Source organism: Pan troglodytes, chromosome 4, assembly GCF_028858775.2.
Source record: "Pan troglodytes isolate AG18354 chromosome 4, NHGRI_mPanTro3-v2.0_pri, whole genome shotgun sequence".
Classification (NCBI taxonomy): Eukaryota; Metazoa; Chordata; class Mammalia; order Primates; family Hominidae; genus Pan; species Pan troglodytes.
Window position 1 is genome coordinate 76,909,018 of NC_072402.2, and position 27,493 is coordinate 76,936,510.

At 39.4% G+C, this 27,493-nt stretch overlaps 1 protein-coding gene across 5 annotated transcripts; it reads right to left on the bottom strand.

Moving 5' to 3' along the window:
- Positions 1–332: 332 nt before the first annotated feature.
- IL7R (interleukin 7 receptor) lies at positions 333–27,260 on the bottom strand. 5 transcript variants are annotated; one of them, XM_063811293.1, is made up of 11 exons: positions 26,988–27,232; positions 26,231–26,296; positions 23,753–23,890; positions 22,866–22,948; positions 18,929–19,067; positions 12,454–12,611; positions 8,707–8,864; positions 6,292–6,460; positions 5,398–5,491; positions 4,352–4,427; positions 333–3,956 (listed from the first exon to the last, which is right to left on the bottom strand). In XM_063811293.1, the coding sequence occupies exons 4-11, from the start codon at positions 22,945–22,947 to the stop codon at positions 3,453–3,455; spliced, it is 1,380 nt and encodes a 459-aa protein (XP_063667363.1). In that variant the 5' UTR covers position 22,948; positions 23,753–23,890; positions 26,231–26,296; positions 26,988–27,232; the 3' UTR covers positions 333–3,452. The 5 variants fall into 5 exon arrangements, with proteins under 5 accessions (XP_063667363.1, XP_063667366.1, XP_063667365.1 ...); XM_063811296.1 differs by lacking the exon at positions 26,231–26,296 and having other exon boundaries at positions 26,988–27,260; XM_063811295.1 differs by lacking the exons at positions 23,753–23,890; positions 26,231–26,296 and having other exon boundaries at positions 26,988–27,243.
- Positions 27,261–27,493: the final 233 nt, after the last annotated feature.

Genomic DNA, 27,493 nt, shown 5'->3' on the forward strand with positions numbered 1-27,493 from the left:
AATTTCCAGCCACTACTCTGCAGACTGTAGGGACTAGGTATATCAAGTGAAATAGGTGTCCATGCAGGGCTTCCACTGAACCACCTGTGGAGTGAAGCAACACTCTCTGTTCTCTCTGTTAAATACACTGACACATTGAGACTTAACCACTAGTAGGCTGTCTTCTAGTGCAGTGGTTCTCAAACTTTTTGGGACCAGGGACTGGTTTTGTGGAAGACAATTTTTTCCATGGACTCATGGGGAGGTGAGTTTTCAGGAGCTGAAGAGATGTGTGGTCCATTCTGGGAATCCGTCTAACCACAGTTTCCAGAGAAGACAGGCATGCCACAAAGTGTTCTTCTATACCATTTAATTAAATATGAGATGGTTATTACATACATTGTACGCTTATATACTAAGCAGCTCTGCGAAATGTTTGTAATGCATGTGGATAGTACACGGTCAAATCAGAGATCTTCACTGTAGTGAACAATGGATATTTTAAAGAATAGTCCCAACAATAAACCACAGAGCTGACAAAAATGCCACCTAATCTGCATCATTTCCAGGAGCTCTGCCACATATTCTTCCTGGCCCGTACCAAGTCTCTTAGCCCCTCTAGAAGAGCTAAGAAAATGCAGGTATGCACCTCTGAACAGCCCATACTTGGCTTTTCTGAAGCAAATTCCCATGGAAACCACATTGAAGGAAGAGGCAAAGGCTGGTAGGAAATCAGCTGAATCAGCCTGGGTGCCCTAGACCCAGTCATGTTTGTTGGACCAAATTAGCTGTCTTTTCATTTCATGCTATATAGAACTGGCAGTTTACACTTCTGATTAATACATTGTCTCCGATCAGGAGGTTTATTTTTTTTTTCCTAATAAAATCTGAAAGGAGATTGGGCAGAACCAATTAGTAATCTTACATTACACATTGTCCCTAGGTATATAATCAAGAATTAACAGCAGTTATGATTATATGATTATAATACATGCATTTTAAATACTACAGTAACAGACAGAGGCTCAGACACTAAATTCCAAAGATAACATATGCCAAACAACATTGAAACAAAGGATTTTAGAGCTGGAGATATCTCGATGTTTTTCTATGGTCATCTCTTCATTTCTTCGAGAGATTGTCTATTTATACCAGGGATACAAAATTATGGCTCCCAGTTCTGACTTAACGTGTGAGGTTGGGTAATTTACCTGTCTTCCTGTGTCCCAGTTTTCCCATAAGTCAAAGAAAATAACAATAAATACTTCAAAGAACTTCTGGGAATAAGGTATCAGAGACCTGGCATGAGATTTTGTGGAGCCTCCTATTTGAGACTTGACTCCCATTTCTACAAAAGGTAAAGAACACCTGCCCACTGATGAAAAATGTCTTCTGCTGCCTACAAACCAGGCAGATTCTACTTTTCCTCCATGTAAATTTACATCATTTTTGTGGCGTTTGCCCTGTATCCAACAGGGCACTTTCAATATGGCTCTTTTATAGCATTTTATAATATAATAATAATTTGTTTACCAAGCAGTCACTTTCATTAGGTTTTGCAATTTATGAGGCAGAATGCCATCCTTTTATGTGTTTTTAGGTCCCCTGTGCCTAACAGTATGATTGACATGTAGCAGGCTTTCCATAAATGCCTATCAAGGAGGTGGAAGGAATGCTTATGGAAGTGCTTTGAAAATTGCAAAAGCACTAGGCAAACCTAAGGGATTATGGCATTATATTTATTACTGCTGGTGCAGAGGAGAGCACTTTGGAAAGTAAAACATTCACCTGAAGAATAAGATGGTCTGATTTTACCAGTCCTTTAAGCCAACAGATAAGGTCCATTCATCCACAGTTAAAACCCCATTCACAGACAACACAAAACAAAACAAACAAGAAAACTAAAATATCAGAAACACCTAGTCCCCCTAAATAAAGTAAAAACAGAACAAAGAAGAAAATTCAAAACAGAAAAACAGTAGCAACAAATCTCAAACAAAACCATGAACCTATGACCCCTTCTCTAGTTTTCTGTGCAGCATCTGCCCTTTGTGGTTCTGTGAACAGCCAGGGTTTGGAGGCCTGTGGGAGATGGGTTTGCTGCACTTTGCTGAGCTGACATTACTCAGTTGCCTTGACTTTGAGCTAGTCATTAGAAGTCAGTCTAGACCAAGAAAGGCAAGATGATAAATGTCAAGCATTAATAATACGTCTCTTCCGTATATCTTCAAGAATGTAGCCACAGTCAGTTCACTCATTGCATGTACTTGTAACTCTTTCTCCCTGAAGTTTGTGGCAGCCTCTATTGCTGGAGAACTTGGGACAATTTAGGGATGAATTTAGGTTGGGGTAGTGTCTATACACATGGGAGGGGTCATGCCTCCTCTCACTCGTCAAACGTACCCATGTCCAGGGTCAGCGACAGTTTCCTCTGAGATCATGGACGGATGCAGTTGGGTGGTAGCAGCAAGAGAATCACTGTCTTGGTAACAAACAAGAGAAATTGTGAGTTTCTAATTTATTCCCTCTTGAGCTTATTTTCAGAAAAATGAAATCAAATGGGCTTCATGGCTTTTTCTTGACTTCTTTACCTTCTTTTGACATGGCTGGTCATGGGACTTCACACCCTCAAGACTGTTTCTCCCCCTCTTTCTTTCTCATAGCCATTTTAATTTAAGTGATGATATGTATGTTCACATTTGTCTGGGGACAGTCCTAGTTTTTGCTCATTGTCCCGGAGGGATTATATGTGAGTTTCCCTTTCACTTTCCAAACTGACTCAGTTTGGATCATAAATTATCTAGGCACACCCTGTTACTAGTGACGTTTGGCACTCAAGAATGCGGCAGTCCTCAGTGAAGAGAAAGGCACATGGCTCAGGGAACTGCAGTTAGACTCCCAGCCATCATATCTTGGCCCCTCCCTTCACTGTGTGAACAACTTGGACAAATTACTTAACTCCTTAGTTCTGAATTTAATGATCTATAAAAAAGAGAGTAGTCGTAGTAATTGCACACACCTCCCAGGATTATTGTCAGGATGGAGTGAGACAAGGTGCGCAGAGCACTTGCAAAGCACTGGATATATATTAAATCCTAATAATGGCAACTATCATTTTTTATTTTCCTTTCTTTCTTTCCTCTCATGCTCTCTTCCTGCCTTCCTCACTCCTCAAACATTTCCTTTACTCTTTCATTCTTTCCTCTTTTTTTTTTTTAAATAGCTGAATCATTGGGTCACCTTAAACCTTGTGACCAAATCCACATGGTAGAAGCAGGATGCTCTTGACTCATGTTGAGTGCCACTGAACTCAGGAAGAGTGGTCAAAGCAATGTTTCAGAATCTTGCAGACTGTGTAGTGGGGTTTTGCTAATTTTGTCTTCTCTGTGCTGTGAGGGAGACTAGGAACTCTAGACTTCCCTTTTAAATCATCTTTGCCGCTCACGGTAAGTTCAGTCTGGGTTTCTTACACTTCACTGGTTTTGGTAGAAGCTGGACATGGTGACATATGCTTCTTCTTGATTTGATCCCAGGGAAGTAAGAATGGGCTGACCCTGAGCAACTGGGTTCAATGTCAGGATTCCAGATTGGAGAGAAAATGGAGGGGGCAGCGTGCTGTTTGTAGTCCCAAGGCTAAGCAGGAGGTCCTGGTACACATGAGGCCCATTCTTGTCACTCTCCCTGCAGTCTAGGGACCTGGAAGAGGAGAGAATAGGGGCGTCACATGCACTGACATTCCCAGCCAGGCATGTGAGGGATGAATCTCTTCCAAAGCTTTCTGGAGTGATGACTACATCCTCAGATGGGCAGCTGGGGCTCTGCACATCCCCTCCAAGCCTCTGCTTCTCAGATTCTTCTAGTTGCTGAGGAAACGTATCTTGCAGAAAACCTTCCACTTCATCTCTAGCTTGAATGTCATCCACCCTATGAATCTGGCAGTCCAGGAAACTTTCAGGATTGAAACTCACATTTAAATTCTGCACAGAAAAAGGAGAAAGGGTATTAAGATGGCACCAGAGAGACACACCATCAAATGTTCAGTTCAGGAGTAGGTCTAAAGAGTTTTCTGACAGGGAATGTCACAGAATTGCCAGCATGTTCCTCAATGGACTCTTTGCTTCTGGAGCTTCTGAGACACTTCAAGACTTGAAGTGACCACTGGCTGTGCCCTCCAACCCCAGGGAGCCCAGAAGTTCTGAGATGTGTGTCTTATTTCAGTTCCCTACTGCAGCTAGGGTCTTAGGAGGGACCCTAGTTACAGGATGAATCAAATACCAAAAGGTGAGGTTCAACTGTTCCTTGTTCTGGAATATCATTCTTGGCCACTGGGATGTTGCCAACACAACACTTTTTAAGCACCAAAAACACTCACTTTTCTTGGTTTCTTACAAAGATGTTCCAGAGTCTTCTTATGATCGGGGAGACTGGGCCATACGATAGGCTTAATCCTGAAATCAGAGAACATTGATAGATGAAGTGAATGGCAGAGGGCACAGGCACACTGAGTCTTCCCACTTATTCTGAGCTTGGAATCAGAAGAACAGATTTCTAGTCTTGGCTCTAACACAATTAGGTGGGTGACCATGGTCAAGAGACTGGCTTTCTCTGGGCCTCGGGGCCCTATCAATTCAAGAAGGGGTTGGACCAGAGACCACAGATATCAATCCATTCTGTGAACAAGACATGACAATAATATACCTCTGGGAAAAAGCCCTAGAGGGAAGGAACACCAAGGCTTGCAAGGAGGTAATTTTGGTGGAGCTATGGAAGTAAATTTAACCCGGTTGTTTACTCCCAATTTAAGTGTTGTCTTTTTATTCCTTCTCTTTACTGACAGCAACTCTGGCAGCTAATTTTGGTGGAAGTGGGGGAATATTTTCAAATTACCCAGGGAAATTGCTTAGTACTTTCAAGGCAGTACTTTTCAAATTAGGGTATTTGTAATCCTGGGGATATGTAGCCTTCTGCCAAGGGCATTCTCCTAGAATAGTAAGTAATTTAACAAGTGCATGTTTAAAACATCGTTTTTATGATGAAACAAACATAGCCTTAGCATGGATTAGTATACAAAATCCCATGAATTTATATGCTTAAAGTCAAGACTTCAAGTACATTGTGCATTTGCCATGAATGATGGCTTCTGCAACCTTTAGGAGATACTGGAAGAAAAGCTTGGGAAACATTGCATTACAGAATTCTTACTTTGGGGACAGGGTTTGCCTAATGTCCAGTTAATATCTTTTTGCCTCTTATGAAATTAACTGTGGAAATTCGCTGAGGATACCATAGGGATACTGGGCACTAAATTCGTGAAATGCCTTAATCCCCTTTGTGGTTTTCTCATCAATAAATGGGGCTTAAGCTCTGACTGTCCATGATCCCACACAATCACCCTCTTTATTAGTTGAAGAAGGTCACCTTTTTTTCCATAACACACAGGCCAAGATGACCAACAGAGCGACAGAGAAAAAACTCAAAATGCTGATGGTTAGTAAGATAGGATCCATCTCCCCTGGAAAGCAAGAATAGATTGTGGTGAGCATTCAGTAGCCATGCAGTGGGGGTAGGGTCTCAGGGTGCTTTGCATTTACTTAGTAATGTGGGCCCACTTATTATTTCCTGAAAGTTGCTTTTCAGTTAAGAGACATATTTGACAGCTTTATGGAGGGATTTTGGTTTAAAAGGCATTGACTTGGGTGACCAGGCCCAGAGCATCTGCCACTTGAAATGTAAACGTGATCTAGCATCAGAGGTACCAATGCTCTCTTCCCTTCTTGACTTTCTACCAAGGAAAAGAAGCCAGAGCAGGAGATGATGAGAGGGATGTTCACCCCTGTTGCAAATTTTAGGGAGGAGATGTCTCAGTTCCTACACATTCTCAGTTCCAGTCCCAAAGACATCTTCATCCTTCTGGAAAAGGAGACATAGGACAGCCGCACTTGCCTGCATACCTGACACCAATAAAGGTGCTTCTTAAAGGGGCCTTAGAGACAGCAGCCATTGGGGTCCCAGGCTAAATTGGTTAACTGGACGTAGTGGGTGGGGATTTTGTTCAAAATGTATGGCAGCTTCCAGGAATACAGGTGGCTTGTACTAATTCTCAGCTAATAAGGACCCCGCTCCCTCTGCTTCCTTGTTCTTCACAAAAGGCGCAAAGACAGCAGGCAAGTCATTCTCCAAAGAAAGTGTAAGAGTGCCCTCCAAGGGTGTCCTATTTTGCAGGTTAGTTTCAACAATCTTCCTCTCACTTGCTCCCACACTTTGACATGCAAAGCACTCTGAGGGAACAAAAACTCTACCACCATTCCTTACCTGAGCTATTATTGATCTCTGGAGTTCTGAAGTAATAACTTGGACTCCATTCACTCCAGAAGCCTTTAAAATAGTGATCAGGGATGGATCGAACTTTAATCTCATACATTGCTGCTGGTTGGAGCTTTCTCTGCAGGAGTGTCAGCTTTGTGCTGGATAAATTCACATGCTAGAGAGTAGAGTGCAGTTACATTCTTAGGATGGGAAAAGAGGTGTTGCCTAAATCTCCCAAATCATTTCAATTAGGATTCCTTTAGTCCCATAAGCATTCTCTGAAGTTGTCTCATATTTGTTAGAATAAGGAGCTCTGATACGTAAAGGAGTCAACAGCAAAATTAGGGACAGAATCTGAGCTTATAAAGGATGTTGCGAGTGGTCAAGGAGGAGAGCGAAATGATGGGTCTTATTCAGGTGAGTTAGGCACTGCTCAGGCTCTCCCTTTCCACACTTCAATATCTTCTTCTTTTCTCTCTATCCTTTCACATATTAAGGGGAGATGAAAGGTTAGGTTAGGTTAGTGAGCAGGAATCATTTCTCTCCAGAAAGACGCCATTTTACATTGTGAATAGTGATATAGAGACAAAAGCCTCCCCCACACAGTGTATTATCTTTAAGATTAAAAAAAACCACTCTATCAATTTGACAGATAAAAAGAAGTCCATTGCTATTTATATCTGTATTTATTTGATAATTAGTTCATTTTCATATATTTATTGAATTTATCTATTCCATACTTTATGAGATTTTTCCCAATTTTTTTGCTCATTTTTCTATTGTGATATTTGTTTTTTTTAATGATTTATAAGAGTTCTTTATCTATTAATGATACTAACCATCTTTCAGCTGTTTATGTGGCAATTTAAGCTTACTTTTAAATTTGCATTTTTGATTTTTGATTATTGTGTGTGTTGACATATATAAACCTCCACTTTTTATGTAGTTGCATGTCTCAATCCTTTCTTTTCTTCTACAGCTTTCATGCTTAGAATGTTCTTCTTCACGTCAAGATTATGTAAACATTTGGCTATAATTTTTCTAATTTGTTTAGAGTTTCACTTTTATATAATTTCTTTAAATCATCTGGTATTTTGTTGTTGTTATATGAAGGTGGCTAGGCATTTAGTTTAATTTTTTTTTAATTAAAACAATTTTTGGCTGGCGTGTTGGCTTATGCCTGTAATCCCAGCACTTTGGGAGGCTGAGGTGGGCAGATCACCTGAGGTGAGGAGTTCAAGACCAGCCTGGCCAACATGGTGAAACCCCAGCTCTACAAAAATACAAAAATTAGCCGGGCATGATGGCGGGTGCCTGTAATCACAGGTACTTGGGAGGCTGAGATGGGAGAATTGCTTGAACCCGGGAGGCAGAGGTTGCAGTGAGCCAAGATGGCGCCATTGCACTCCAACCTGGATGACTGAGCAAGACTCCATCTCAAAAAAATTCATATATTTATTGAATTTATCTATTTTTTTTTAGTTAACTAATTGTCCTGGCAGCATTTATTCATAATCCTTCCTTTCTCCACTAAGTTGCTTTTCAATTGGTGCAATTTTCAGATGAATAATAAAAGATGGCAGGATCAAGGGTGGGGTGGGTGAGTAGAAGGAGGGAGCAGGTGGTTTGGGGCAGTTGTTACATTTATGCAAGTGGCATCTTGCATCACACTGCAAACAAACAAGGCCAATCTTGGCCTGAAAAAACAGGACAGCAAGAATAAGAAGGACTTGAGGAAGAGAAATCATCATCTCTTCTTCGTCTCTGAGGTGCAGAAAGAACAGAAGTTAGGTCGGTGGGTTAAGAGAAATCTCATAACCTGGTACACTCCACTCTTCTGCCACCTCCCCCCCAAAATAAATTTCAGGGACTGCCAAATCATGAAGAGAGCATCTAAGTAACTCTCCTGATTATGAAGGGTAAAAATTAAGCTGTTACTTCAAAAACAAAGACCTTGGGCTTTAAAATAAAAACAAAACAAAGGCAAACATTATGCCTCTTTTCTTTACCTCATGCTGGTCCCATGAATCTCATAAGCCAGAATGTGACTACGACTTGGTGATCATAAGCAGATATACATTTTGCCTGATTTGCCTATGAAAGTGGCACTAGACATGACACTTTTTGAGGCCCCTGAATACAGAGGATTAATTTGGCCTCAATCTATATTGTTATCCAACTCACTAATGTAGAAACATTCTGAAGACCAAAATTAGAGCAGAAGAAAACAACCAGAGCTAGAAGAGTATGCATCAGGGAAGATCCAGGTTTTCGTGGGGCCAATATTGGGAGATTCTTTCAGTAGAAGGTAGATTTTGAAAGCAAAATTGTTGGGCCCTACCAGGGGAAATGCACTATTAGGCCAACAAAATAGAAAACATTCATAAGTTTTTATTTTATTAATGTAGTTGAACTACATACCATCCATTTGTTTTCATCCTTTTCCTGGCGGTAAGCTACATCGTGCATTAAAACTTTTACGTACTTCTTTTGCAAGTGTGATGTATTAAATGTCACCACAAAGTCATTGGCTCCTTCACGATAGATGACACTCAGGTCAAAAGGAGCCTCAGGTTTAACTGGAAAAGAAAAAGAAATAAATTCTGTCTAAAGGGCAGCCAAGGAAATAATTATAGTATTTAAAATTCATCTCCTCTGCAAGTCACTTTGACCCTTTTTGTGTCAGTAAATGGCCAACTATTCAGAAAACCATTTCTTCTTCTTGGGTTTAAATCCAGTCCGCATTCTCCAGCCTCTCTTGCAGTGGGGTGTGGCCTTGTGAGTGAGGTGGGCAGAAGAAATGCACATCCACTTCCACCCTGGCCCAGACACACACCCATGTGTGACTCCTCTGCTCCGTCCTCTTCCACCACTTGGAGTCCTGCATTACAGACGGTGGAGCCACAAGATGGAAAGTGCCCCGAATACTGCTTGGAGAAGCCCCAGCTGCAGGTTAGAAACATCCATTTTGACTCTGATGTGAGTGAGAAATAAACCTACGGTGTTTGAGATATCATATGTTTGGGGGCTTATTTGTTACAGCAGCTAGTGTTAATTTTACACTAAAACACATCCACTTTGCCTTTTGAATATTGGAGAACTTGTTACTAATGAGCCCCAAAGCAGGAGTATTTAAACTCTGAGTCTTCATTCTTGCAATAAAATTAGGTTATATGCTGTGAACCTTGCACCTCGTCTCAGCTACAGTGACATGAAGGGTCTGCATCCTGGCCCTGGCTAAGACCTTCCAGAATGTCCTCTGGGGGTCCCCTCTGTCAGTCTCACTGCCTTAATGCTGAATTCCTCTTGGGCCTCTCCCTACTGCCTTCCTGCCTTGCAGGGTTGCTGTTAGGATCAAATGCTCCACACATGCTAAGCTGTTGGAGGGAGATTGGTATTATTTCAGGCAGAACAAACCCAGAGAAACTTATTGATTTCCTAGAAAGGTCCTGAGACTTCCCTGTCCTGGCCTCTTGGCTGCTTGTTGATCACAGCCTGGGAAGTTAGTTGTCTGGGGGTGGGGGTGCTACTTCTTGCATGACTGATCTCAGGCGCAGTTGTTCACAAGAAGATGCGGGTTCATCAAACTTTCACTCAGTAGAGTGTGAGCTGGGATTTAGAGTTACTTGCCGGCCCAATAAAATGCAACCCACATGGCAGAGTTTGGCCTAGCTCTTGTTGTAGTCACTTGTTCGTAGTGGTGACTGCCTGTTTCTGCTGCTTTGCCTTAGAGGTACTGAAAAAAAAGTAATGACTTTGTTTTTCACCCTTGGATGTGTTGTAAAAGGGGAAGTTTATCAAAAGGGAAAATGCCCTGGACTTAGAGGGAAGCAGGAGGAAAGGCAGTGGGTGGAGAACAGCCGAACAGAGAATGCTGGCAATGCCTTTGCCCCTCTCTCTTGTTCCTGCTCTCCATTCCATTCTCAACAAGGCCTTCTGAGCTGAAGCCCCTGCCCTGTGCCCATCTTTTAATAATAGAGGAATTGAAGGAAGAACACATCTCCTAAGTACTGCATGCTTTGCTTATGCTGTCTTCAAACAATAGTCACTTATCACCAGCATATTGATAAGGAAACTGAATTTCAGAGAAATTAATTACATTCAGGCCCCTGTAAAATGGTTTAAAGGGATTCAAATCCAGTTCTTTGATTCTGAGGCTCACTCTTCTTCATTTAGCTTTTGTTTCTCTACCTTGTTCCATATCACAACGGCTGGTCCTCGTGCCCTCTGGACAGTTTTGCCTCAAGCCCAAATGATTTCTTTGAGCAAATTAGAAAAAGGGGCTCATTCATCAAGCAATACTTTAGAGGGAATAGATTCTTGTACAATCTGAATAATCATATCAATCTACTCTGCTAAGAGAAGTGGGAAGGCAGGAAGCTTCCCTCTTCAGCCTTACTGGGTTGGAAGATGCTTAAACAAGGGGAAGTGAGGGTGCAGGTGGTGGCAGTGGAGCACTGGCTCTGGGGCTCAATCAGAAGCATCCAGTTTAAACTCACTTAAATGGTAGTTCCATTAATGAAGTGTCCCATTAGGACCTAGAAGGAGATGCTACCGTGAGACATGCCTCCACCACCTCTCTTCCTGCTTGTCCAGGGGTGCTTGCCATAGCCCCAAGAGACTCATACTACCCCTTCCAGAGGGGCCTATGCCATCAGCAGTGTGTGTACCATACGTACCTCTCCCCCTTGCCGTTCGGATGAGGCATGTCAGATTTGCAGTCTGCTGAGGGATGGAGACTGCAAGTGCATTGAGCATGTGAGATATGGGGATTTGGAGTGGCAGATGTCACCTGGAGGCTCTTGGTGTGTTGTGAGTGCTTATGTGCATGTAAGGGCTTGCATGCTGGTGTGGAGTTTTGTAAGAATGGGCTCTCCCCTGATGCTCCAGGAACTTGTCAGAAGACTGAGAACCTCTGCCTTCTCTGCTCACTCTCAGAGAACTGAATGTATATTTGCAATGTAAATGGTGAACCTTTAGATATGGTGCCCTATCCATAGGGACCTCATCTCCAAATGATCAGAACCCAACTTTTTATAACCTCAGAGATACCCTGTTGTTGTCAAACCCAGTTCTCTGCCCCTAACCAGGATCCACACTGGTCATGGCCAATGCTGCTTCTGTGTGGCCAACATGCACAGCCATCTGCCTAATGTCTCTTTTCTACTACATTTGCCTTTTCACAAGTTAATTGTTCACACATGGAACTTCTGCTTTAACTCTCTATTTTATCATCTTAGTGAAACAAAACTGAGACAAAGCTGAGCTAGGTTTCTTACTCTTTCTTATCTCTAATGAGTATTGCTCTCTTACCTTTAATTTTCTTTTTGAGGGTTGAAGGGGGAGCGAATAGGGAATGCTAAAAGTATTTTTAAGACATGGTTAACATTTAAATCAGTAAACTTTGAGTAAAGTAGATTGCCTTCCATGATGTGGTGGGCATCACCTCATCAGTAGAAGGCCTCTAGAGCAAAGACAGAGGTTCCCTGAAGAAGACACAAGTCTGTCTCAAGAGTACAATACAGAAAATCTGCTTGAGTTTCTTGCCCTGCGGAATTTAGACTCACTACTGCACTCTTTCCTGAATTTCTAGCCTACTGGCTTGCCTTATGGATTTTTGCAATTGCCAGTTCCCACAACCACAAAAGTCAATTTCTTAATAGAAATCTCTCCTATCAATCATCTGTCTATCTATCCTCCTATTGATTCCCTTTTTTTGTAGAAAACTCTGACTAATAGAGAAGGCATATATGCTTTTTAAAATAACTTGATAAGTTAGCTAAACTTACTCAGAATGTTGTGGGGATTTGGGGAGAAGACCACAAGGAATTTGGGAGAAGGACAGGTAAGGAAGGAAAGGACAGATAAGGAAGAAAAGGACACCTGTGATGGATGACAGGAAGCCCAGCTCCAGTTAGCCACTTCATGTAGGTTTGCACAAACACTATCTTTCACAGCTGGGTTTGAAGATCCTCAGAATTCTTTCACTGCAGGAAAGTATAAATTTCAAGCTTTTCATTTATTATAAAAATTTACAGTAGGGAATTAGCTATTATCTATTGCCAGTTGTTTCCACTATTTGTCTACTTTTAACCTACAGAATGTCCAGACACAGTGTTTTCAGGTAGCCCAAAAGTGACAACCATACTTTTATATACAACTTCTTACCTATAGTGGTTAGGTCTATTTTTTTGCAGGTTAGACTCTTTTCTCCAACCTTCACACATATATTGCTCTTTCCAATCAGTAAGAATTTCTTTGTCTCGATGAAATATATCTCTTGTAGTTTCCTGAAATTCAGGCACTTTACCTCCACGAGGGCCCCACTGTAGGAATAAAAAGGGGATATGTCTTGATTCAGGTAGGAGTTCCTGTATACAGTGGAATAGTATCATATGCGCATTGATGTATGTTTGACTTTAACTCTGTTCATAGGTATGTGGGTGGGTGAGTGGAGGCATGTTCAGGAATGAGAGATAATGAATTAAAATCTTATGTCTTTCTGCTGCTATGATACTTAGTGATGATTTACTTAGAATTAGATGCAATTGAACCTGAAATAGTCAAGACATATTTATAAAATTATGGGAAATTTCTATATTTTTATAATTGATCATTGAAAAACAAATACTTTGTTTAGATTAAAAAGTAATTGCTTTTTTTTGATGTTCCATAGGAATATATGTAAGAAATAAGAGCCATAAAAAATATTGATTAAAAAAAGTGTTAAAGAAAATGATAACATAGTATAAAGGGTTATATACATAATATCACATATACTTGATGGGTAACGTAACGGATTTTCATAGGTAATTTTGGCTGGTGAACCCTAACAAGAGTGGTTAAGAAAACAAAATATATAAATTACTAATATCTGGAATGTAAGAGGAGATATCACTATAGAACATGCAGATGTTAAAAGTATAATAAGGAAATTTTAAATGCTATTTTAATGTATATAATAACTTAGATGTAATGAAAATGTTTTTATAAACACAAATTAGTAAATCTGACCCACATAGAAATGGAATATTTCAATAGTTATATTTCTCTCAAAGAAATTAAACTTATTATCAATAAACTTCCCCCCAAAGAAAACTCTATGCCTGATGGTTATATTCTGGTAAATTCTATCAAATGTATAAGGAAAGAAATAGTGTCAATCTGACACAAATTCTTTTAGAAACTGGAAGAGGAATGACCCTTCTCAACCTATCTTTTGAAGCTAGCTTAATCCTGGTACCCAAACCTGGCCAAAATATTAGAGAAAAGAAGTTGATAGACAAATATCCCTCAAAAATGTATAAGCAAACTTTCACAAGAAAATACTAACACACTAATTTTAATACATAATTATAAAGTAGGGCACATCTCAGGAAACCAAAGCAGGTTAAAGGTTCAAAAATTAATCAATATAATTTGCCATGTTAACAGACTAGAAGACATAAATAACCTGGTTATAATCAATCGATGCATTCAAAGCATAATTTAATAACATGAATGCATCTATTCATGTTAAAAACTCACAGCAAATAAGAAATAGAAAGACACTTCCTCAATCTGATAAAGAGCATTTACAAAAGCCTATAGTTAATATCATATTTAATGCTGAAATTGTGAACATGAATTGTTTCCCTAAGACCAGGACATGACAGGAATATCCACTTTCACCATTTCTATTCAGTGGTGTACAGGAGGTTTTAGCCAATGCATAGGACAAGAGAAACAAATAAACGCAATTTGATTTGCGTTTCTCTGATGGCCAGTGATGATGAGCATTTTTTCATGTGTCTTTTGGCTGCATAAATGTCTTCTTTTGAGAAGTGTCTGTTCATATCCTTCGCCCACTTTTTGATGGGGTTGTTTGTTTTTTTCTTGTAAATTTGTTTGAGTTCATTGTAGATTCTGGATATTAGCCATCAATGGCCATCAGAGAAATGCAAATCAAAACCACAATGAGATACCATCTCACACCAGTTAGAATGGCGATCATTAAAAAGTCAGGAAACAACAGGTGCTGGAGGGAATGTGGAGAAATAGGAACACTTTTACACTGTTGGTGGGACTGTAAACTAGTTCAACCATTGTGGAAGACAGTGTGGCGATTCCTCAAGGATCCAGAACTAGAAATAGTATTTGACGCAGCCATCCCATTACTGGGTATATACCCAAAGGAGTATAAATCATGCTGCTATAAAGACACATGCACATGTACGATTATTGCAGCACTATTCACAATAGCAAAGACTTGGAACCAAGCCAAATGTCCATCAATGATAGACTGGATTAAGAAAATGTGGCACATATACACCATGGAATACTATGCAGCCATAAAAAAAGGATGAGTTCATGTCCTTTGTAGGGACATGGATGAAGCTGGAAACCATCATTCTCAGCAAACTATCACAAGGACAAAAAATCAAACACTGCATGTTCTCACTCATAGATGGGAATTGAACAATAAGAGCACTTGGACACAGGAAGGGGAACATCACACACCAGGGCCTGTCATGGGATGCAGGGAGGAGGAAGGGAGAGCATTAGGAGATATACCTACTGTAAATGATGAGTTAATGGGTGCAGCACACCAACATGGCACATGTATACATATGTAACAAACCTACACGTTGTGCACATGTACCCTAGAACTTAAAGTATAATAATAATTTAAAAAACTAAATATAAAGGCTAAAACTGTAGAACATTTAAAAGAAAACATGAGAAAATATCTTCCCAACTTTGGGAGTAGGCAAAGTTATCTTAGCAAAGATACAAAAAGCACTACATATAAAAGAAAATAAATGATATATTAGACTCCATCAAAATAAAAAAAAACTCTTGCTTATGAAAACGCACCAGTAAGAAAATAAAATGGCAAACTTCAGAATAGAAAATAGATGCAATACATCTATCTGACAAAGGAAATGTATACAGAATGTATAAAGAACTCATATCCAGCAATAACAAAAGGACAAATAACTCAGTGCTTTTAACAGATACTAGCCCAAAGAAGACAGGCAAAAGACCAAGTATATGAAAAGCTGTTCAACATTTGTTATTTGACAAATGTGAATTAAAAACCTAACGAGATACTATCCCAAAGTCAAACGTTGCAAATGATGTATATCTCTCATGCATCGCTGGGAGGAGAGTAGAATGGTATAACCACTTTGAAAAACTGTTGGGCGGTTTCTTATAAACTTAGATACATGCTTACCTTATGACACAGCAATTCCATTCTGAGGTTTTATACCCCAGAGAAATGAAAATATATATACACAAACTGATTTGTCCAAGAATGTGAACAGCAACCTAAAAAATAATAGTCTCAAACTTGAAAAAACACAAATGTTCATCGAGAAGAGAAAGAATTAAAAATTTGTGGTATATTCATACAGTGGAATTACTACTTAGCAATTGAAAAGATGAGCTATGAGATGGACATCAACATGGCTAACTCTCACAAACACTGGTTAAATGAAAGAAGACAGAAAAGAATAAAGAGTATTCTATTAATAAGAACTATCAGAAACTGGCAAAAACCAAAGGGTAATAGAATTGAGAATTATGATTGCTCCTGGGGTATGAAGATTGACTGGAAAGGAACATGAAGCATCCTTCTAGGGGAAAAAAAAGTTCTATATCTTTACCATTGGAATGGCTACAGGTCATAGACATTTCTCCAAATTCACTTAATTTTTGTGCATTTTACCACACGTAAATTTTACCCCTAAAATGCATTGTAATCAAACAAGAAAGCAAAGAAAAATAAGTAAATAATGTAAAAATTAAAGAAGTAACAAAGGTATATATTCTCATTGTAAAGGTAGAATAAAAGTAATATCATAGGGTTATTTTCCTTTCCCAACCCTAAATTTAATTTTCCTCTTCTGTGATAAACACAGTTACCAATTTGTTTTTCCCATGTGCTCTTTAAGCTCAGCCAAATAGCTCTAAAGAGGTATAACTGGGTCAAATTGGAAGTGAAGATCTGGGCAGAAAAAAAGTTCCTCTGGGTAAGTTTGCGTATATGAAAGAATTCTTTCCATTAACCGATGTAATTTTGTTTAAATCCTAAGGAGTGTGTTCTAGGAAGGCCTTTTACTACCTACAACCCACAATGTGTGTTGGCTTCCCTTGGTGAACTGGATGTGTGTACACTCTTCTCTGCATGTGCTCAAATGAGTCCTTTCGAGAATGGTTCCTGGACTCTGCACAAAAAGAGGAACCTGTTTGTCTGGCTTCGAGTGAGCTGGCCAGGAGGTTAAATGCAGGGGAGAGTGCCCTAGCTTTCGTTACAGAATCTTTCACCTTTGGTTTATTGTGGTCTGAGAGTGACTGGTTAAGCTCCTACAGTCATGAAAACTAGAGATTGGTGAAGAAATGTTAAGTTAATTAACTGGCTAAATGTATTGATTATTTTGGGGACATTCCTTAAAACTGTTCTCCCAAATCGTTACTTTTGTTAACTGCTATCTTTTAGGGTGTGCGATTGTTTAGGCTTTAAAGAGTAGGTGTGTATGTGTGTGTGTGTCTCAAAGTTACTAGGGAGTTGTGTTCCTTGTTGGGGTAGATAGGCTTTCGCAACTTGGAACAGGATAAAAATAAAAACCGAATTTTTGGGTAAGCTAGACAGATACCAGGGAATAAGCTTAGGACAAACATCAGGTGGAAAGATCTGAAGATGGTAATGTTGTCACGATTTGATAAATAAATATAGAAGGGGAGACTGGGAGCGGGGTCCCATTTCTGAATTTTAGGTAAACATGGGATGTGGAGAAACTAGGACAATAACTTTTAGTTCAATCTTTGAGTATAGAATATATTTGTAAGGAAAGTATGTGTGAAATATCCAATTACAGGCCCTAACCTGTAGCAAGTTTCTGGTACTGTTGGGAATTTAAGGAGGATCTAAAATGGTATTCTCAGCTCATTCCCATGATTTTGAGAATGAAATTAATGAGCAATGGACAATCAAGGATGACCGTATGGCTGTCTTGTGAAACTGGGCATCCTTTTAAGGGCTCTGAACTCCAGGAGTTCATCTATTAAAGAGCTCATACATATATTTTCCACTGAAAACATTTATTTCTTAAGGCAGTCCCTTTCCAACTGAAATATCTGAATCCAATTGGAAAACCCAAATAGAGGAGGCTCTGGACAGATTACAATATGACAGGAAAAGTCAAGAGATATGTTAAAGGGTAAGTATGTTTGAGTGGGCAAGGAAGTGGTCAAATATGGTGTGAATGAAAGTGAACAGAAAGGCCAACCTCAGCTTGGCCAAGAGAAACCAGGATGAACACTCAGCCCACCAGCCAGCTGGTTAAAGAAGCCAAAGTCAAACCTCCGTGTGGGAGAGTGATTTGCCCATGAAAATGAGTGCATTGTTTGAATGAGTTGTTTGGCTGTTTTAGTGCAATCCATTTCCAGCCTAGATTGTGGACATCGAACTGGTTCAGGTTCTTTTGACATATATTATTCCTGGAAAATGTGTTAGGGAAGTGAACAGAGGCAGACAGAGAACACAGTACACTACTCAAGTCCAACAGCATGTTTATCTAAGGACTGCAGCAGAAAGCACTCCATAAATAGATGCAGGAAGCTCCCATAAATTGACATAAACTGGAATTCAGGGCTTGTTTGGACTATAGACTGTGGAGAATTGTCTCAGTGTCTGTGGAATGTAGGAAGCCTTCTATTACTACTGGTGGATCTTGATTTACTTTGCTCACTAGGACACTAACTAAAAAGTAGGTCATTCGGATATGAATTTGGAGATAGCCTCAGGTCAGAATTTCAAGCTACAGTAGTTTCTCAAATCACCAGAGATAGTAACCCTTGGCAACAAGAGATGACTTATGGATGAAGGAGAAGGAGAAGACAAATTTCCCTGAGACCTTTAGTAAACTTTCAAACCAGACTCTTTTTCTTTGTCTTTTCTGTGAGACCTTGTGAAACAAAATGCCAACTTATTCCTGTGGATTTTTGGAAAATTTACATTGAGAGGATCATCTGAAGTCAAATTGTGTCAAGATGGTAGAAGTTAGGTCAATATTCACAGAATTATAATTTAATGTTGCTTCCCCATTACTCGTTATTCACTGGCCGACTATTTGGAATGATTTATATGATGAAATTATTTAACCATCACAGCCTCCCTGTGAGGCAGGTTATCTCATTTTACAGGTGAGGAAACTGAGGCATAGACACATTACATAACTTTCTCTAGGTCAAAAAGCTAGTAAGCACTGGTATTGGGATTGGAAACAAGGCAGTTTAACTCTCAGATGCAACTTGAAGACACTGGATTGTCTCGTGTTGGGCAAACAGATTTTTGGTGAGAAGTGTTGTAGGAGATGCAGGATTTAAATTCTGATATGAAGTTGGGAGGGATGTGGGATCCCCAAGATCCAGAGCATCATTTGACTGAGTCTCAGGGTCTGAAAGCTGAACCGTGAGAGGAGCTTTGTATGAGTGTTTTTGGTGAAGGACAAGGAGTTTCAGGAGGCCTTTGGGAATTCCTTAGATGGTAACATTTGTTAATTAGGCCACATATTCTTTCTTTTGCGGCTATTAAAAAGAGCATATGAAAAGAGAGACAGAGGATGTCTAAGCAACCATTAAAACCACCATCCCTCACCATATTTCAAATTCCAGATTGGTGGTGTTGACATCTGGGTCCTCAAAAGCACAGGTCAGTGAGTGCTGCGATCCATTCACTTCCAACTGGCTATAGCATGAGAATGAGTAGTCATCCAGTTCTGCATCTTCCAAGTCTCCTGGGGAGGAACAAACATGCAGCTGTTAATGAAACAAATAAATGCATCCTTTTGAAATATGGCATGACCTTAATAAAATAGCAGACTCTGTGGCAGACATGAAATAGTAATGGATTATGTAGTATCCAAGGAAGAAAAGCCCAAGGGCAAAGACAAGAAAAATGCTTCAAAACCAACCAACCAACAAAAAACAAAAAACAAAAACGCTCAATGCTAACAGAGTTTTCCAATAGAAAAAAAAATCCATCATAATGAGTAAGTAACCTCCAAATATTTCTGAGTTAAAGAACCAGAGGCATTGAACACATTCTTTTCTGTATTTAAACTGGAGTTTTTTCTGCTACATTTGTTACATTGATTGTTCATATTATTTCAAAGAAGAGACACTTTATTTCCATTATCCCCATGCTACCTAATCTCACTTTTCACTTTATTACAAATCATAATTTATTCCCTCCCTAGTATCTTTTTTTGTCTTAAATGAAGGACAATGATAGCTATCTTGCAGTCAGAATTTTGCTTTTTTAAGAGGTCACTTTCCCTTGCCTAAAAAGGCATCCCAACTAAAAGTGGCACTGATTATTTCCATTGTCTTAAGCTACTGACTGAGACAAACGTGATTAGGGAAAAAAAATTAGATCTGGCAGGACTCCGATTTGGTGAAACTTCCTGTGAATGTTGTACATACTGCTTCTGTTCTTATAGATTCTTCTATAGATGCAGTATCTGATAGATTCTAGCAGGATGCTGGAAGAAAGTGGGGAAACAGATTTTTTTTTTTTTTTTTTGCTATTACTTTTGGAAAGTGTAATCTGTCACACATAGTATTTGGTTTCTTAAGCTGTGTTGTAGACCCTATAATGAAATCTACATTTTGTATGTATGTTTTACATGATAGGAAAGTGAGGCTGGAATAAATATGTCAGAAAATATACACCCACTGGGACCTGAGAAAATCTGGAGTAAGCAAAGCCATTCTCAGAGTGCTCAAGTGTGAGCCTAGGACTGCTTCCATGTATTTTTGGTTCATCAGTACTAGAAATTAGATGCTTCCAAGGCTTTACACTGGAGACAGAATATACTAAAATCAAATCTCAGTTGATTGTCCCAGAGACCAAGGGCTGTCCGAATAGCACTTTCTTTACTTAAATAACTCAGTAGGGAAAATGGGAAAGTTAGTAAAGCTGACTGTGAATGGACCAACCAGTTGAATGACAGGTTGGTTCAGTCAAAGCAACAAATCTCAAACAGCACTAGCTAGACCATGGGTGTGGGCACTGCTCACAACCACAGGCATTTGTTTTTCTGGCCATTCCCAGAATCCATCCAGTTCACAGTTCTGCCACCAGCAAAAGCTCTTTATGTAGTTTCAGCAGGGTATGGCCCTCCTTCTGATGACAGCACGAAATAATAAGAGACAGCCCACTAATTTTGTAGACTTAGATTTCTTCCCTGTGCAGTGGTAGCTTTCTAAAGGCAGTGGTTCTGACCTTACATGGCAGTCCTCACACTGTCCTGACATTTTCTCTTCCACCAATTCTATACACAGAACATGTATTGTTATTTGGATTCAGACATCCTGTGGGTCGGCTTTGTCTTCACGATTCTTCAATAGAGACAGCACACTCTAGCAGATGTCAGCACCCACATAACAAAGGACTCCCACTGCCACTCAGTCTGGCAAAGCATATAATATACAATGAGCCATTTATACACTGTTTCCTGCACCTAAAATGGCTGTGTTTTAGGAAGCAGCTCACTGGCTTTTCAGTAGATATTATGGGGCAGAGTTGCTTTGTAACCAAGAAAAATTCCCTTCAATGACTTATAAAATGTGATGGCATTTTACAAAAAGAATATTCTACATGACGTGAGCTGAAAAATTCTTGGCTAAGAGTAGTTAATGTACACAGTGGTTAAGACCTGTGGTGTCAGAGCTGGACAGATGTGCGTTTAAATTCTGGATACTCTACCTGTGGTCCTCTGTCAGGTAGGCAACTTCTCTAAGACATGTGTTCTAATAAGTAAACTCATGCTATGAGCAATCACTGAATGGATATTTACAAAGAGGTAGCTTAGAACACAGTAAGGATTTAATAGGGATTAGCTATGAGTATAACATTTTCTGAGAAATAAGTAATGAAAAGGTAAAATAAGAATTCAAATTCTGAAAATATACATGAAACATTTGAGCTTCTCTTTAAAAAGTTTATGTCAATTGACGGTGTTATAATTACTATGGTTTTGAAATTACATAGAGCTTTTGAATAATGAGTTAATATATTATTCTTTAAATGCTCAATAATTAATATTATTCATATTTAAATAGGTATCTAGACATATTTATCCATAAAAATTTAAATTTTGTGGAATATGTATCATAGGCAAGCCAGTGTCATCTAGAAGTCTTCTTCCTACTGAATGGAGTTAGTTGATTAATAGTGTAAATGATTTGGATTTTTAAAAAGTATCCCTTTCTTCTCTTGATCATCCTTGTGATGATCAGAAAATTGACAACTTTCAACAAGCAGCAACTGAATGTGAATTCCTATACCCCAAACTGGGAAGTATTTTGACGTAATCATGTGAATAGGGTAATTATACATCTTCTAAAAAATCTGAAACTTAAAAAGTTGGAGTGAAAACCCAGCTTTCAACTAGCATTCTTATATATTTTAAAAATAGTATGATCACCAGGGTGAACTAGTGAGTATAGATGACATGAAAGAGAGTAAGATTTATGTTTCCTGCCTCACATCAGTCTTTGTGGAAATCCAAGGCAAAGTTTAGCACAGAATAATAATCATCCCCCATAAAGTGAGTCATATACTGTAAAAAATGTCAAACTCTCTGACAATTCCCTTAATGAGAAAATTCTAGGGATTTCCATCCTTCGTAATTACATGACTCAAAATACATAAGCTGAGTCATTAGGCTGATGTGTTTGATATCGTCTATAGCCAAATAGTTTTTAACTCTTAAAGAGAAAGGGCTTAATTTGCAGGAGCAAGTTGATGGTCTAAATTCCCACATGCCTCCTGCTGCTGTTAGAAGCTTCTGCCTAGTTTTGTTATAATTACAATGTGTTTATGTATGGGCAGGGTTGGCTTCTCGGTACTAAGTTTTTTAGATCCCCAAAAGAATTATTACATATGGCCAATTTGTTGGTGTGGAGGCAATTCAGTGTATTTCAATGAGTAAACTCATTTAGATCTTTCTCTAGTCAGTTATTTACTTAAAATCTCACATAAATCTCTCAAAACTAAAGTATTTTGAAAACACTTTCAAAAGTTATTGGATGTCTACTATATTCTAGCCACTGATTTAGGTGCTGAGGATATAGCTCTGGTCACTGAAGACAAAGCTATTGCTTCTGTACATTACCTCATCCTGAAAGTTATGCTTTCAGGATTTCTTAAAAAGTCAAACAAAATGAATCCAGTTTGATCTCCTGACAAGGTAAAATTACTTTGGACATTTTCCTACAAGTACAGTCATAGCATCTACATGAGCATTCTTTTTGTAAGAGCAGAGTAATCATTCAACATTTAAGATCTACACTTGGGAGTGAAATGCATTCCTTCTTGAGAATACTGAGGTCTTATAAACCACCCATAGTATTGATCCCCTGCCCCCTGTCATGGTGGTTAGAACATTAAAAAAAATGACTGAATATGTGGGAAATTCTCAAACTGCATTCAAACCCGGTGCCTGACTCAGGTCTGTTAGGGAACTGAGTAACCTGAAACCATGCTACAGATAATCCAAAATCCATAAGAAAAGTTAGAAATGACTCACCATTTTGAGCATAGCCACTTTCTCCAGAAACGACTTGAAGTAAAGAAAAAACCATGCCAAAAGTTGTACCTAGAATTGTCATTCTGAGAGAGAAAGAGAGAGAGAGTAGATGTGTGAGCCAGTGTGTATGAAATGAATGAGAGTAAGAGGAAGGGAGGGAGGGAGGAAGACAGAGAAGCTTAGATCTAGGGCTTTATACTTATCTAACCACAGACAAGGGAAGTATAAACACAGCAAAAAAGAAGGCAAGTTCCAGAAACAGGAAGTCTGAGTAAAAGTATTGCTGCTGTAAGCAGAGGTCAAGGACATGAAGAGACAGAGCCTCTGAAATTATTGTTCCTCCTGGATATTCCCTGCAACCCCCACACTTGTGCTTACTTCAGAGTAAGGCAGTAGATTCACACCTAGGCTCAAGCTATCTTAGGCTAGAGGCTACTTTATTTTTTTAATTTTTATTTTTTTGAGACAGAGTCTTGCTTTGTTGCCCAGGCTGGAGTACAATAGCATGATCTCGGCTCACTGCAATTTCCACCTCCCAGGTTCAAGCAATTCTCCTGCCTCAGCCTCCTGAGTAGCTAGGACTACAGGCAAATGCCACTATGCCAGCCTAATTTTTGTGTTTTCAGTGGAGACGGGGTTTCGCCATGTTGGCCAGGCTTGTCTCGAACTCCTGACCTCAAGTGATCTGCCTGCCTCAGCCTCCCAAAGTGCTAGGACTACAGGCGTGAGCCACCGCTCCTGACTAAGGGCCCACTTTAAAAGAATCTGAAGACAAAAATTCAAACTTACAAAGTGAATCAATTGGTTGTTTGGAGTGAGTTTTGATTTAAAGAAACAGTCTGCACTATGTGAAGTACTTTATTGTGGGTTTATTTTAAATAGCTTACCTCCAACTTCCAAGTTTCACAAGAATAGCAGTTTTTCTCTTTTGTTCTCTGTGTATCCCTGGTATTTACTCATATCTTACACACCACAGTAGGCATTCAAGAATTATTTGTTTAGGGCAGGGGCTGGCAAACTATGACCTAGGGAACAATTTTTAAAAAAATTATTCATTTATTTTTTCTTTTTCAAAAGATCTTTTTTTTTCCCCAAGTAAGCCTTGGGACCAAATTTAATCTACCACCCGTTTTCGCAAATAACGTTTCATTGGAGTACAGCCTCACCCATTTGTGTATCATCTACAGCTGCTTTTATGCAACAATGGCAGAGCTAAGTAGATGAGATAGAGATTGTATTGTACAAAAGGTGTAAAATCTTTACTATCTGACCCTTTGTAGAAAAAGTCTGCTGACCTCTTGTTTAAAGGATAAAGTAGGTACTTTCTTAGTGTATTTAAAACAGGATTCTATTTGTGAAAATTTGATTGCCACACAACTTTTCAGGTACACATAGTACATATGAACTAAATTAGTGCCTAGGTATATGGGGCAGAAGTCTGAGACCATGGCATAGAAAATTCAGACTCCCCCAAGCCTGTATGCCAGTCAAAAGCCTTCCTAATATGGCCTCATGGTTAAAGTGGTGATATTTGTAAAGCCTGACTGCTTCTTGGTAACTGTTAGATTTTTTTTTCTTTTTCTTGAAAAAAATAATCTAACCTGGATTCAGGCCATAAAACTCTGTGTTTGATTCACAGTGGCTCTCTTTTGGAAAGATGCCACAAGACTGCAGTTATAAGGTGAAGAGTGCAGAGAAACTAAGTGATCAGTGAGTTATGAACTTCTGTTGGATTCACTGTCATTAGGTAGAATTGCTCCCATGGGCCTGTGAAATGGCTAAAATTAGCAGAGACAAGCAACAACCCCCCAGGTGTAAAGCAAATCGAAGAGACTTTAAAAGACTCATGATTTAGCTTGTCCCATCATTACAATTATTTGACAATAACGAAGTAAGAAAAAAAGGAGGTGGGACATTTGTACCAGTCTCTGGATCCTCCTTTCCAGTTTTAAGACAGACTCCGTCTGCACCAGTTATAATGCCACACTTTGGAGTATAGGCTCAAGGAATACTTCGGAGCAAGAATCCAACTGAAGGGGACATATTCCATCTCCATTTGTCAGGGCCTTCTCTGGGCATTTCAAAACCCTTCCAAGCCAAATAAAGAGTGACAATTTTGTGCATCGATAATAATTTATGCCCTCATTTCTAATCTTGTTTTGAAAGCTTGGTTAGAAAATTGTAAGCCTGATTCACAAAAATTGTTATGTTTTGTACACTGAGCTAAATACCCTTTCAAGAAAGCTATAATTACAGATTCCCATGAATTAAGCTAATGTTCAAGGAGAAATCCCAAATTATATCTATCTACCAACGCAGATCTCCTAAACTGCTAACAGATTGTCACTTCATGGGTGAGTAACTGGGTTATGTCTCTTTAAATTCTCTTGTTTATCATTTAAGTGGACTATCATTTTGATTGTATCTCTTTCCTTTAGTTGTGAAGATGTAAAAGAACAAAGCCAAGACACAATATTTTGGTACAGCATGTGCTGGTTTGTTCTGGGGATTTCCACAGGGGTGCTTACTCTTGGGTGGGGCAGGAGATGCTGAAAAGACCTCAGAAAGAAGCCTAAAGTGTGGGGAGCTCAAAGAAAAATGACATGCGTCACCAGTCCTTCTAGAGATTGTGGGGGAACAACAGTGCCTTCTCTCTTTCCTCACTCAGGTCTTGTTAGTCCTTTGGAGACTTAGAAAAGCTGAGGAAGAACCACCTAGTTCACCCTATCCCCCAGGTAACAAACATTTACTATATTACTTTGTCATTACTTTTGTGAGACAAGCACAGAAAGAAGAAAAGAGGATGAGGAACACTATTTGGGGACACTCAAGTCTCCAAATGTGAAATCAGGAGGGAAGCATTGGACTGTGGTAGAAGCAAGCAGTTTGGCGTGGCAACTGACTTGGACATATTTCTTCTCCTCCTCTTCACCCATCACTTCCTTTCATGGCTACATTTTCTCGTCTCTCTTTTGTACTTTGTCTTCTTTCAGTTTGATGAGTTTGTATGATGTAGTGAATCATTAAAAAGGAAAGCCAGCTGGGTGCAGTGGCTCATGCCTGTAATCCCAACACCTTGGGAAGCTGAGGTGGGCAGATCACTTGAGCTCAGGAGTTCAAGACCAGCCCTAGTAAACATAGTGAGACTCTGTCTCTGCAGAAAATAGAAAACTTAGCCAGGTGTGGTGGGGCCCGCCTGTAGTCCTGGCTACTCAGGGCTGCAGTGAACCGAGATTGCGCAGTGAACTGAGATTGCACCACTCCACTCTAGCCTGGGTGACAGAGTGACAGTCCGCCTCAAAAGAAAAAAAAAAAAAAAAAAAAGCCATTTGATTCTTTCTCATACACAAGCAGAACACACTGACCTTGTTAAGACTCCTGATACCAGTTGGCCAAGTCTCCTTTTCTTCCTTTTTTTGTAATTGTTCAGGCTATTTGCCCAACAGGCAAAACACAAAAAAGACTTTCTTTTATCTTCAGATTGCAATAAGTTCTGTGGTGTTCCTATATAACCGGTAGAGTCCTAGCAAGTTCAGAGAACTTATCTTTTAACAAGATTGAGATCCTAAAATGTTAGAGGGGTGTATCCATTATTTGGTTGTTTGTTGTTTGTTAACTGGATAAAAATCTAGCCCAGATCTTCCTTTTTTTTTTTTTTTCTGATTAGTAAGGACAAAGGTTTTCCTGGGAAAATTCAGGCTGAGCATCTTGTCTTATTACTAGTGTTTACTATCTGGATCAATCTATTAGGAACAGAAATTTTGACTCTATTCTCTACAGAAATTATGAATTTAGTTGGACAGATACCAGTGTATCATGAGAACCCTGGGAAACAAACTGTTTCAAGGACAAAAGCATTCCTCTGACTCAGTTTTTAGATGAAGCTTATAAAATAGTCCTTAAGCCTTTAGCAATTTGTCCTAAATGAGGATGATTTAAAAGTCACTCACCTTGGGACTATATATTGAAGGACAATAAGTGAAACAGCAATAATAACAGGCAGTAAATGTTGCAACAGTAATATCCTGGGTAAAATCTGATGTTTGAAAAATACTGAAAACACATTCTATGACACATTCTATAAAATCTGTATGACCTGCCCCCCCCCTACTGTCAACTTACCTTTCTTAACAGGTTTTATCCTTAAGGTGGAAAACAATCTTGGGCACCAGCTTTCTTATTAAAAAAAAAAAAAATCCAGCCCTGCTCAAGAGAGAGGCTGGGGACCACAAGAGCTGTGGACAAAAAAACAAACAACAAACAAACAAACAAACAAAAAACCCAACATCCAAGGGTGTCAAGCAGGTGAGGATGGCTGTAGGAAAGCTAATGCCACTCTGGTCCTAAATGAATAGTCTCTAGCATTTGATCAACATGTGCTGAGTCAGTCCCTACGGTTCTGAGGGGGAGTCCCAGCATCTTGAAGTTTCATTTCCAGGAGCATGACATTTTCCTTGTTGTGGCTCTTCTTTCATTTCCCTTTCCTCCTTCCCCCACGTCTTCAGCCTCATGTCTTGCTGCCATTTGTGTTCTTTCTGGGCAGAGTTTGAAATGTCATACTATTTTCACCTTTATGAGATTTTAGCCTCTGTCTCTGGATGCAATAAAAATGGAAACTTTGAGTACCA